Genomic DNA, 14566 nt, shown 5'->3' with positions numbered 1-14566 from the left:
GTTAAGATTTGAGTAACAAAGTCAATATTTGAATTGGGTGTACGAAAGTTTATTGAAAACAGTTCACATTGATCCTCAAAAACACAATTTATTATGTGGTGCCACCAAATTATAATATTTCACTAGTATATCTGTGTAAGATATACTTTTTCGCAATTGATACAGAAATGAAGTAACCTTTTTCGTTTTCTTACTTTTACAAAATAAGATAAAAATAATTTATTCTGAGGACAACTGTATTGTGTGATATAAAAGTAGGTACTCGTATGTATACAATATTTTCGTTTTATGTTATTATAGCTTTAAAATATTCTACATTAATTAACAGATACTTTGTTCCCTAAAATAACGTTGCAAGAACCACGCAACGCATCAAAATTATAATTATATGCAAACTTTCTTAATTTCACTCCTTGTTAGTGTGTTATTTTACTAACCCCAAAACTTGAGGAAGGACGAACAAGTTTCCATCTTTGTTGTCTTTTCTTCCAAAACTATCTTAACAAGATAATCAACGAATTACTTGAAAACTTTGCTTTTGTTAAAGATAATTCGATTTATCTACTTAAAACTAGAACCTGGTTTAAACGTAAAAATAATAATACAAAAAATACTCATAAATAATATTATACTATAAACATTCAATCAACCATTCAATAGTAATATTAAATTTATCCTAATATTTACATTATAAATTCTAATCGATGTAAATACATTTAATCTTTTAGCCTATTAAATTGCACTCAGATATTTTCACAATAGGTACTTAAATATTTCACGTAACGAATTGGAAATTTAAATAGGGTATCGTCACATACAATGTGAGGAATATACTTATAATAGAAGCTGAAAACTGCAAAGACGATGTTGCGCACCCTTGCTGCATTGCTGCTGGATGCTCACCTAAAATAACAACAATATTATTTATTAATTCGTCATAGTATAGAGAGTGAAGTATTACAGAAAATAAAAAGTTGGTAGAAAATATATTGTATACAATTGGCGGCCTGATATAAGTCACTTGATATTCGTTATTAAAAATTTATCAGTCCAGTTGATGTGTGAAGTCCCTTATTGTCCTAAAGCGTAAGTGATAGATATCAGTTTCACTAATGGTTTTTCTTAACGACGAACAAGTGATCGGCCTTCTAAGCTTTTCGGACGACAATTATTTTTTCGCTTTCACAGATCGCGAAGGATTTGACATCTTTCTTTTTCCTCACATTTTTTTGTCCAAATATTTAAGTTACCGGGCAACTGCACTAGCCACATAGATAGATAATATTAAAGCCTCATGATACTGATACAATAACGCTAGTTGTTTCCAGTTAATACTGGAAAGAAACTAGAATTTAAAAACGTTATTAACTAAATATCCCATAACTATAAAAATATTTCTTAACACAAAAGAACTTCAAGAAATTGAAAATTTTAAATTATAAAATATATTGCTTTCAAATGCTCAGTAGCCGAGTCCACACAGAGCGAGCAGCCTCGCGATGCGATCGCTGCGCGAAGCAGCTCGAACGTGCCTCGACAACCTATTAAATTGTTCTGGACTAAAAAACGTCTATAGCTTATAACAGCATTCATAGCATCATATAAACGATCTACCATACAATGCGTACAACATTACCCGCACCTACAATTTCAAATCTGTATCTACCAAACAATGCATACAATATTCATACAATTACATATTATACCATAATACATCCCCTTACCCGATAACACATGCACCCTCGTAGACGCGGGGGGCGCGTTATTGGGTCCACAAGTGTATAACCCGGCGTCGTTAGCTCTAGCCCTTTGGACTAAAAGCCGGCTAGTGCTCTTCAGACCCTTCTCGGTGACTAGGGAAATCCCCCCTCGCGCTGAGTCGAAGTTTATTATCTGGTGGAACAGAGTAAAATTTAACCGTAGAATTAATAATTTTTATGGCTGGGTATTGTAGAATTAATAGAAAAATTATTCTACTATACAATCTGCTAGTGAATGAAAGTATGACCAGCCGTTTCGGAGATAAGGGACAATTTATTAAAAAGCTTGATTTTATTTAATTTCATTGAATTTAATATCTAAAATTGTCGTGATTCTGAGGTCGATGTTTTATTGCATACCGTTGACTAGCTTATAGACAATGCTAATTTATACCAAATATAATATCAAAACAATAAGAGGAAACTTGCAATAAATACTGCAAAATTAGTCAACAATGTATCCTCTGTTACAAATTATTTGCATTTAATTTTATCGCACTGTCTAAAACCACAAACCTCTGCGTAAAACCGCTCTAGTTTAGAATTTTGAACAATTCACTTTAGAGCGGAACTTTCTATAACTTTCCACGTAGTTATTTTACTCAATGTATAATACATTTGTGCATTTTGAATACAAATATTTAAATGTAATTATAAATTATTGCATAACTTAATAAATTGGCAATTGTTCATTTGTCTATAACGCAAACTATATTATTAGCGTCACTATTTTAGTTTAAATAAATTATATTGTAATTAACTTTGCAAATATTATAGCTAGTATTTAATTGAATAAAATTAATGTCAAGTTTATATATATAAAAGTAGCATATTAATTTATAATTACGTCATAATTACAAGATATCACAAACTTGGTCATATGATCAAACTAATTGAAATGTTAATGCTATATTAATCTATTTCACGCTAAATTGGCTATTTGATTGAGGTGGTTATCATAATGTTGTATATGCATCGATTAATTAATGAAATTATATAAATGTGTACTTAGTTTTACCCTTTTTTATATTATTTATTTTATTTTTACATACATAGATTCCTTACAGCTATTTGTATTTTTTTTGGAATAAATACTTTAATTTATGTGAAAAAAATTAAGCTGCATACGCGAAGAGCTTTCTACTGCGTGTATATTTAAATAAAAGTTCAACAACCTTTTGTATTTATCCACCCAGTTTGGCATTGCTGTATCGGGTGTTTACTTAGAAACCGGTCAAGTGTAATTCGGACTCAAGTTGAGAGGGTTTCGCACTCAGGAAATACTCCAGGGCATCACTCGCTTAAGTTTCTCAATATTTATTACATTTTATCTGTGTGTCCATTTTTTTTGCTATAGTTTAATATGTAAATTACATATCTTTACAAAATTTAAAAATAATTTATGACGGTAACAAATAAAAAATTTGATGAATTTTAACAGAAATATAAACAGCTCGCGGAGACGGATAAAAGAATCGGTAGCGAAAGAATTTTTTCAGAAGAAAAGTATTTGTAAAATAAACTAAAAATTTAAATAATTGGTGAAACAGAATCGGAAAAGTATTCGAACTGCCGCGCACAACATAGCTTCTTACCTACAAAATCTAACATGAACTCATAATCGTTGTTCAAACTATGAAACCTTTTATTTGTCCATGTTTGATAAACAGGTACCTGTTCTCCATGTGTCCAAGTGATGGATGACGGCGGCTCGGGCGTGTGTCGCACTGTACACGTCAGGTTGATCGTCGAGCCTGTCTGTATGAACAGCTCTGCGCCACTCGATATCGTCGTCTCTGGTTCTGGGAAATATCGCATTATAGAATGGAATGTTCTAGTCGAATGCAATATAAATATTGGTGAGAACTATGTATGCGGGTGCATCAAAGTTTGTTTGTTGTAGCCATCGGTTTTGGCGCTATTGGAAAGCGGAATTTGCGTTTTGTTGTTTTACGAATTAGAACAATTGTTTAATAAAAATATAATCCATACTAATATTATAAATGCGAAAGTAACTCTGTCTGTCTGTCTGTTACTCAATCACGCCTAATCTACTGAACCAATTTTCATGAAATTTGGTATGGAGATATTTTGATACCCGAGAAAGGACATAGGCTACTTTTTATCCCGGGAAAATGACGCAATCCCGGAAATCCCACGGGAACGGGGACTATTAACTACGGGTTTTTCTTTGACTGCGCGGGTGAAGCCGCGGGCGGAAATCTAGTAAATTATAATTCACAAGTAACTCTGTCTATCTCTAAGCATGCCGCTTAATGTATTTAAATGAGCATAAAGAAGTACGACGACTACCTTTAATCATTTCAAAACTTGTAGAGCGGCGTGCAATGAGTAATGACTATTCCTATATTATACCTTACTATTCCCATAATATTATGTGGCATACGTATCGCCCCTTGTCCTGCGTCCTTTAGTGGTACTCACCAACAATATTGAGGTACACAGCGTGGCCAATAGGCGGCGTGGTGGAGATCTGACACTCGTACTGGCCCGAGTCGCGCCGCTGCGGACTGCGGATGCGCAGCGCCCACTCCTCGGAGCGCGGCTTGTGCTGCGCCTCGAACCGCTGGTCCGACGTGTACGTGTAGCGACCCACTGTCAGTAAGTGGATGTCGCGGTGACGTACCCATGACACCTAAATTTATTTGATATTTAATTTCAGCTCTCTACCAGAACAATGCAAGTGTTATGTGTATAAATATATTTGACTATATTATACAAAAAGATAAGGGAACTGTCAAATGCACAAAAAATTAATCACTGTTTCTATTCGATAAACGAATTATGTACCTATTGATAGGATTGAACCTAACTCGACAAAAAAATGACGAAGGAATCAATTATTGCAACCACAATTATTATTCTGACAAATAAACTTTCATGTTAATGTTAATGTTAGTGTTAGTGTTAGTGTCAGCGTCAGCGTCGGCGTCTGCGTCAGCGTCAGCGTCAGCGTCAGCGTCAGCGTCAGCGTCAGCGTCAGCGTCAGCGTCAGCGCCTGCGTCGTTTATGTTTGTTTATGTTGAGTGAGCCTCTCTCTCACTCTCCCTCTCCCTTTCCCTCTCACTGTCTCTCCCTCTCCCACTCACTCTCTCTCACTATCTCCCTCTCACTCTCTCTCCCTCACACTCTATATCAGTCTCACTCTCTGTCACTCTCACTCTCTCTCCCTCATACTCTCTATCAATCTCACTCTCTCTCACTCTCACTATCTCCCTCCCTCCCTCTCTCACTCTCTCTCCCTCTCACTCCCTCTCACTCCCTCTCACTCTCCCTCTCACTCTCTCTCAATATCTCTCTCCCTCTCACTCTCTCTCAATATCTCTCTCCCTCTCACTCTCTCTCACTCTGTCCCTCTCACTCTCTCCCCCTCTCACTCTCTCCCCCTCTCACTCTCTCCCCCTCTCACTCTCTCCCCCTCTCACTCTCTCCCCCTCTCACTCTCTCCCCCTCTCATTCCCTCTCACTTTATCTCCCTCTCACTCTCTCTCCCTCTCACGCTCTCTCCCTCTCACTCTCTCTCACTCTCACTCTCTCTCCCTCTCACTCTCTCTCACTCTCTCACTCTCTCTCCCTCTCACTCTCACTCTATCTCTCTCTTCCTCTCTCTCTCCCTCTCACTCTCTCTCCCTCTCACTCTCTTTCACTCTCACTCTCTCTCCCTCTCACTCTCTCTCCCTCTCACTATCTCTCACTCTATCTCCATCACTCCCTCCCTCTCTCTCTCTCCCTCTCACTATCTCCCTCTCACTATCTTTCCTCTCACTTTCTCTCCCTCTCACTCTCTGTCCCTCTCACTTTCTCTCCCTCTCACTCACTCTCGCTCAATAACACTCTCCCGCTCACTCTCATTCTCATTTTCATTTTTGGCTCCGCTAAGCAAAATGCATGTGGTGCCTAGCAATAATCTTACAAAAAAAATTGTCACCAAGTTTTGGGTAAAGTTGGCGTCGTGATGAACATTCGCGGCTAGTGGATGAAACTTGGATATTCTAAAAGAACAATATATTGTGAGCAAAAGGAGGAACAGAGATGTTTATTGTTTGGTTTTGTATTATTCATTTATCTAGAATTTAGATGATTGTTATTATAAGATTTTTCTGAATTTTTTGGGTTTCTCCTTTATTTATTTAAGAATTCTAATCAAAACGATGTATTTAAATAATATGAACGCTTATTTATACGCAATATAATGTTGCTCTTTTAAAATATTATCCAAGTTTCATCACAGGCCGCGAAAGCCCGACGCCACTAGCCCGTACAAAAGTACCCAAACCCGCTATAAACATGGCATCTATAATATTTATAAATTAATTCCTATGCACATAAAATACTGTTAGTAAATGAGATGAAAATAATCACATTTAAGCTCATTAACCACCAGAGCGTAATACCTTCAACGAGTTTATACTAAACTGCTTACCGTGTAAATCGTAATTTGATTTTCTATTTCAAACATTGTGTGCGGATTTTAAACGATACAAAATATTGTTATTTTGTACATTGACCGAGATATTTATAAATGAAAGAATTGTTCAAAAATAAGTACATAAAGAGTAAGTTCCTACATGAATACCTTATTATATTATTAGAAGTAGGGAACTGGAACTATGCGGGTTTTTCTTTAAAAACGCGGGCGAAGCCGCGGGTGGAAAGCTAGTTTTAACATAAATCTAATGAAAGATTAGTTCAAAATTCGATAGCCCAGACGCCCGAGCAAGTTAAATAAAGTCATCAAACCAAAGTTTCGAGAAGCGATGTTATATAAAATTGAATATAAAGGTTTCCACAGCTCGTCCAAAGTATGAAAATTCAAAAGTTAAACGTTTAGCGAATATCTTGAGAGATACAACTGAGATTGCAATTATATTTTTGCATAAATTATTATTTGAGAGCTAAGACGGCGATGTACTGAAATATTAATGTTGTTTTATTATGAAGATTATATCTGTAGCTTCTGTTTAAACATTACTTTTTAATGGATTTGTAAAATGATTATGATTGCAATTTAAGTGTATCTATCATAAGGCGTTTCTTGACCCAAATTTTGTCTACTTTGGCGCCCAATGTATACTATACTAAGACAAAAATACTAATCATTTTGTTAGTTGTGTCCAAATAATGCGCAAAAAAAATTTTATCAGGAAAGAAGGGAGTGTTTTTGGAGAAATTATGAAGAATGTAATCATGAATGCATGCTGAATGCTTTAAATTAACTCTGACTGGAAAAATCAAACATAACTTTGAACGTTATTATAATATTAGCCCAGCTTATTATTTAATGTTAATTTTAGTAATTAAATCAATTGTCTTGACTGCCAAGAACATGAAAGATAAATTTAATATGAATAAATTAAAATTAATTGAGCTGCCTCGTCGATACGAGCGGAAATGATAATATGCAAATCGATTTGGCAGTGTAAGTTTATCATGATTTATGGTGTAACTTTTTTATTGATTATGACGAAACTTCGCGGTTAAAATATTAAATTATGGACATTTGTATTCGAAGTGAAGTTTTATGGGTTATAGGATATGGCAAGACATGTCTACGAAATATTTGGGGTGACTGTTGACAAAATCATATACGGAAATCAATTGAGATGAATGTATCAATACAAACTTTCACTGAATATGTAAATAATGTTCTAGAAAGATCACGCACTATAAATAAATGATAAAGGATAAACTTACGAAGAACTTTTTGTCTAGCAAATAAATAAATATACAGTACATTTGAATTGGCGTCACTTTTCTTCTTAAGGGCTTGGTCTAGTAGTGCAAACAAATGCATCCTGTCATCCTATATGTAAATAATACAAATGTTCTAAGGGAAAGTTGCTCCACTTAATTTTTAAAAATTAAATCATTCGTATGCATAATTTAATATTCGTAATAAGTACCAAAAATGACAATTTGAAACAATTTTCGTAAAAATTACACCGGGTGATTTTTTTTTATCAGTACACAAAATTTGCGAATACTTTCTATTGATATCTTCAACTTCATGTTTATATAACTGATCAACTTTTACAAAGAAATTTGGACGAAATATAAAAAAAAATAAGCTTTCCATACAAAATGCAGAACTCTATACATTTTTTCGACCTAAGTTTCTTAGTGAAAGTTGTTCAGTTTAGCTAATAAAACGGATAAACAAATTTTGTATATAATAAAAAAAATGTAATGTTTGTGTTAAATGAAAACAAAAGATATTTATTTCTGACTAGCTTCCGCCCGCGACTCCGTCCGCGCGGATGTCAGTCTATGCGTCTTCTACAGATTTATTATATTATGTGTAATATATAGATTTATATTGATAAACCTAATAAATCTTTTGCTAGCATTCTGATGCTTTATCGGTTGCACTGGATTTATCTCTTTTTTTTCAATCGCTTGAATGATATAGGATGGGTCCTTGATGGGCATCGAATGCTGAAGTCTCGAATCAATCAATTCTGACAGTAGGCAATTTATGTAAAATCTTGATAATGGTCCATCATTTTATTTTGCCTAAACGTTACATACTTTTTTATATATTCTATTTTTAACGAATTATTCACTCCAGTCCAAACAGCAAATAAGCAGACTTCTGCTTCTGCAACGTTTAGTTGTCCCTGAATTTAGAAAAAATAGTCATGATTCTTATCTATGACAAAAGTGTTATTTTTTGCATTGTATTTCAAATATTAAATTTTTTTTTTAACCGCATCTTCCGCATCTTCCGCATTCATGTCTTTTGCCGGAATTAGACATTTAACTTCTACTAGTTCCATTTTCCCTTTTTGATATGGGAATGTATAAAGTAAATTTTTTAGATATTTCTCGTTATACTTTTAAAAAGTTATTATTGTCATTTTGCTCATTAGGTAAAGTAATTTCGATATCAGTTTTAAGTTTTTTGATACCTGCAATAATAACGTCATAATCGCCTGCACATACTTATCGATTACTGCCTGTATACAATCCACCATCCACATTCATAATGTTTTCCTGTCCTCCTCTCCTTTACGCTGTTCACCGATACATTTGAAATGAGTAAATCTGCTACCACTGAAGGATGTTTCATTGTGATCAGCAAATTTTCACCACTGTTGTCGATTATTTGTTTTTCATTTTTAATCAGCAATTGGGAATCATCAGTTTTGTTTTTTGCAGATTGGTGATGTACCCTAACAATACGTCGAAAAGGGAAAGCATCAACGAATTATCGTTTTCGTCCTCTTTTTTTATTCTTCGCGTCTCTGTTACTTCTGTTTGTTTAGTTCTCAACACCCACTGAATTTTATATGTTATTGTGATCTTCCATTACATCTGAGTTTTGATGATGTGATGATAATCCATTCGTTTTAATATTGGTACTTAGAGTTGGTAGACTAAACTAGAAATGGCGGACTAAATTTGTCAGCGCGTCTGTAAGATCAGAATATAAAACCAACATCCTGTATTTAAGTTACAAAATTAATAATCAAACAACATGCCGCTACGTTGAAAATGACTAGAAGAAAAAATTAAAACACCTAAGATCTATTTTGGAGTAAACAAATCATTTTCCCCGTATGGGGATTTCCCCGGATGAACTTGGGAAGTTCAAGTTCTCAATAGAAGTTTATATTATATTTCGTATTTCTCAAACGAAAAATAAACATTTTTGGAACTTCAAAAAAATTATATTATAAGAAAATTTATGAGCTTACTTTAGTTTTAAAGAAATATACATCCCTTTACTGACACCCCGTAAAATAAAGAAATTGTTGCCAATCACCTTTGCAATCTATTTGGTTTCATTAACTTTATGTTCGAAGATAATTTTTTTTCTAGTAGTTACACGCGTATTTTTTTCGTTTATTTTCCATATCGAAATCAAATGTTTAAAAATACGAATATTTGCACAAAACTAAGATAAAAATAATCAATTAACAAAAATATTAAATTTAATGAAGTAGAGCAACTTTCACTTCGGTATGAAGGAAAATCGAGCGTAGAGCACACGTCAGAACGCTCCGGCCCAAGGAGCGCGACTAAAGAAATTCGCTAGGATTTTTCCTAATTATTTTAAATATTTTTTTAATAATTAAAGAATTATCAAAATTCAAAAAAAAAAAGTGTGTGCGTGTAACCTTTACGCGCGGTTGAAGTAAAACGCACATGTTAATATAACCTTGTTATTGAATATTATAAAATGTCGCAATTGTCAGAAAATTTATTTTTAATTTACTTATTTTAAAAGTAATAAATAAACAAGTATATTTAGAGATTTTCAAAAAATTTTGCAATTTAAAATAATGTTTTTAAAACTGTTGAATTTTTCATTCACTTTGCTATTCACAATTGATCCGTTTGAAAATTTGAAAATAAATAATCCTAATTCATTATGATATTTGCCACTAGCTGGCGTATCGGTCAATTAAGGAAAGCTGGCATGTTCACAGTACTCACACTTATGCAATTTCACTTACAGTATGTTCAAAAATAAATGCGACTCTAGTTTCATTTTAGACTTGAATTGTAAAATGGGTGCGTTGTAGATAAATATATGCAAATATAATTATGAAAGCTCTCATAATTTACCTGTAAAATTATAATTTAAAAGTAAATCAATTGATGAAGTTAATTATTTATTCTAATAATAATCAATTGGATAAAAGTATTAATAATTATTCAATTATCAAATAATAATTAAATTTCAGGTCATAAAAACAATACAAATAACACGTGCGCTCACTCCCAACATACACCAGGGCCAATCCCTTCCAAAATGATAAAAACCTAAAAAAATAGTAGTAGGATGAAACCCATTAGAAAAGGAGAAGAATATTTTTGAAAAAGAAATAAAAAACCAATAACTTGGTTTTTTGAATATTTCACCTAAATTTTGAGGTTAATGTTATTAGAAATGAGTCAGTGTAATTATCTACTTTTGGTTCTAATTGAATATATTTTTCCTCATGTTCTCGCGTCTTTCTCCAAACGTCACTAAACATATCCAGACTGATAGCATTTGCTTCCTTTCTAAATAATTCTTCCACAGTTTTCAAGTTAAAGTTCACATTTTGTGATGCTACTTTCCCTTTAATTATGCCCCATAGTAACTCTATTCGGTTGAGTTCTGGATGGTGGAAGGCGCAATACACTATGTCCATGATCTTTGAGGATTGCATCAAGTAGGTAAAAATGGTGTATAGTTTGGCTTATTTTTTTAATAATGTGATAACTCTGATTATTAATTAGTAATTTGATTTTTGAAAAAAAAAAAATGCCGATTTTAGTCAAAATTTATATTTTTCTAACAAGATCCTTATCATCCAAATTTCCACCTTGGTGAGAAAAATTGACATTTCTAATGAAAATGAACAAAAAATTAAATGATTTTATTAAATACTGTAAAATAGTCTATAATTCTTCCATTTACTGTATCACAAAATTCTTCATAGATTTTTAGATATTCGTACTACACCAATTACATCACCCTGTATTTATAAACAATTGCAAAATATGACACATACATAGGCCGGGAGATACTGACTATGCCCGGTACAAATGGTTGATTGTTTTTTTTAAATCAACGCATTCACGTCGGTATGGCGGACTGTAAGTCACATCGTCAAAGTATGGCATGACACTACCGCCTACATCTTTTTTAAGGGCTATCGGTAAATTCTAAAATTTTTGTGTTACAAATCGTTGGACTTTCGCTATTTATCCGACGAGTGTGACTAACGCCCACGCGACTAGTCCGCCGGTACCAGCGTTCTGACCATCATTTTTCTATTTGTCATTGCGTACTAAGACCCCTCTAGACCGCCATCCTGTTACAAATGACCCGAAATTTTGTGTAAGTATCTCCCGGCCTAACATGTGCAATGTGTAAATGTGTTGACGTTCCAGCTCTTCTTAATATACCAGCGTGTAGTATATGACATATACTTACAACCAATCAGAATTATTATTTTTAAATGGCGGAAACTACACAGCGTTACTTCCGTCAGAAAAAAAATCTGAGTTACTCCCTAGTCGCGCCTAAAGAAGTTTTACTTCAAAAATTTTTAAAGGATTAATACTCATTGGTCTTCAACCAACTCGAATAAATTAATGGAAAAAATAACTTTTAGCAGTATTTATCAATAGATTTTGTAAGGCAAAAAATGGGAAATTTAATGAATTTATAACGTTCTAATTAAGAAAATCATAAGTTTTTCGGCAATTGTATTCAGCAGTTTTTAATAACGACTATATAAGGATAATAATGCGCTGATCAGATTGTGTAAATTGTAATCGGTTGCAACGTAGTGAGTGCACAAACTTAGCTCGAAATGTCTTTGGGGGAAAGAGACTTATCTTGAAGGCCTGATTAAGGTAACATAAAGTAACTTTATAAATGTGAAAAAATTCACGCGCATTGCGTATATAACACTAATTGATAAACAAGAAAAAAAAATTCAGTTTATCATTTCATTAGCCGGGAAAAAATTGTCAAATAACTTGTTGAAAACGCAATTTTGCTAGACTGCAGCCTTAACATTTTCATGTAATTTATATAAAAACATTTTTGAGACCGTGTTTTTCCGTGAACATAAAATTTTGCCTCGCGATAAAAAATATTTCTATTCTGTCGTAGTTTTAAAAACAACAACAACTGTCACTGCTGTCACTCTACATCTTCATCTACATTTTCATAAATATTAATAAAAACAAAAAAGATTTTTCATTAAAAGCGGAAAATCTTGAAAACAACTAAGCTGATTTTGAAAATTACCAACACGAATAAAAAAAAAAAAAAAATAAAAAGAAACAAATTGCTTGCGTCATTCTAAATAATGTATTTTCTTTGTATTTTAGTAAAAAGATGCATGAATCCATAATGACGCAGGCATTTTATTAAGCTATTGCATAGCTTCTATCGCGGGCCTTGAGCGCGGGGACCGAATCCAGAAATTCCGTAACGAAAAAACCTCACGCTCCCCACTCCAACAGGCACGGAGGTGTGGCTTGAAGGCATAGCATGCAATAGCTTTACCGCGGCAGTCCCCGAGTGCCACACGTCTTTTTATTTTTTTAATAATTTTATGGTATAATATTATCTACTTAAACGTTTATTCCTACCTGATTAGTGCTTGTCGTGAAGGTTGTCTTAAATTTATATTTAATAGTCTTTCTGGTTCATAAAACTTGAACATTAAGGAAAACATACTTCCTATACATCCCACAATATAAATAAATGGATAAAGTTTAAAGTATTATGTGTAGAAGTATCGGGTCTTTTTACCGAGATTATAAAAAAGTGATCCTATAAAACAAATCCCAATGCTTCCAAAAAAGAAAAAATGTTATAAGTATCAATATTTAAAGTAATACAATAAATAAACGGCTTTACGACTTTCACTCAAAGCTACGGTTAGATATCCTATTATATTCTAAGGGTATCGATCGGGGTTATCAGTGAGGATGGTTAAGAGAGCACTTAGCAGTGAATGATCGCTATCTCGAGAGGTAATAATAAATATAAAACGTCTAAAGGTTCCAAAGCCCATGCTGCTTACAATTTTACGTTAAGAATAAACACGGATACAATTTTCTGTACAAAACTGTATTCAGGGAAAGGGAAATTTGGAAGCTTTGTTCAATAAAACGAACGCTCCTGTTTATTTTATTTAATAAAATAAATATTGATGGAAAAATAAATTGATCTTGATTGAGGGCTCGGATGAGTTTCTTTTATTCGATTCGAACGACCTTCGTTTGATCGCGTTTTAAGTATGGATATCCGAGGTTAATATTCCAAGAGCAAATATAGAAAATTACAAAGGAGATCACTTTTATGTATCTACGGGAGTTATAAAATATTTATAGTATAACTCGATGAGATGAATGAAGGATCTTTTCTAATATTTAGATATAATAGACTTTATATTCTGAATGAGTAATGTTGGATTAAGTACATTTATATTAATTGCAATGAATTACATAAAACCAATAAATTACTTATGTAGTGAACTTTTGAAAATTATGGAACTTTGTTAATTAAGATCACTATCTATCATTATACAAATCCAATCAGCATTTATTGAAATAAACACATTTGAAATAAACCTTATTTCTAAAAACCTATTAGGTATTTTTGCGTCACACAATAATAAACCTTCCACATTTCCATCATATTTTATTCATAAATTCGTAATAATCTTTACAAGAATTTAACCAGTACGTACGCGTTTAAACTACAAAAGTTCAGCATTAATTGTGGGATTTTTATTCTCAGATCTAAGAGTTTATTCTTTACAGAGCAAAATGGTGTTTTCAGGTGTCAGCACTTAGCTCAGACAAGTCCTCAAAAGACGGTAAGAACAACTTGACTCCTTTCAAGCGCTTGCTGAAAAGAAATTGCAATGGAGCTATTTTAGAAAAATTATACCAAAGTTCTATTTAATGCATTCGTATTCAAATGATTTATTGATTCGGAAAGGGTGAGGAAAATGTTTGTAATATGGGTACCTATAAGTTGTACGTGTTTATTTTTTGTTAATATAAACATGTAGATACGAATACGACAATAGAAGAAACTAAATAATTAATATTTAATAATGATAATTATGTTTTATAAAATACGAACTAATAAAATATATTCTTCCGTCACAGGTTTTCAAAGATATAATGTCTTTTTAAAACATACTTAAAAATATAAAAAAGAGCAAGAATAAAAACGTGGAATATTTTCCTTCCAAAAACATGATGTTGTGAGATTATACGCATGTTTGTTACTTTTTCATACAATCACTGCTGATCGT

At 33.0% G+C, this 14566-nt stretch overlaps 1 protein-coding gene across 1 annotated transcript in view; it reads right to left on the bottom strand.

Moving 5' to 3' along the window:
• Window positions 1-689: 689 nt before the first annotated feature.
• LOC149909130 (zwei Ig domain protein zig-8-like) overlaps window positions 690-14566 on the bottom strand; it is a 28693-nt gene continuing 14816 nt past the window's right edge. Inside the window, exons 4-7 of the mRNA XM_090101385.1 lie at window positions 4206-4416; window positions 3435-3562; window positions 1725-1893; window positions 690-903 (exon numbers count right to left, since the gene is read on the bottom strand). Of these exons, the coding sequence (XP_089957511.1) occupies window positions 776-903; window positions 1725-1893; window positions 3435-3562; window positions 4206-4416 (636 nt within the window). The 3' untranslated portion in view covers window positions 690-775. The remainder of the gene's footprint in view (window positions 904-1724; window positions 1894-3434; window positions 3563-4205; window positions 4417-14566) is intronic.

The sequence above is a fragment of the Colias eurytheme genome, chromosome 4 (assembly GCF_061535395.1).
Source record: "Colias eurytheme isolate Ceu_HAF_F1 chromosome 4, ilColEury1 Martin Lab GWU primary, whole genome shotgun sequence".
In the NCBI taxonomy this organism is placed as follows: Eukaryota; Metazoa; Arthropoda; class Insecta; order Lepidoptera; family Pieridae; genus Colias; species Colias eurytheme.
The sequence above is the reverse complement of the archived record's forward strand: the minus strand, read 5'-3'. Positions and strand labels throughout refer to the sequence as shown.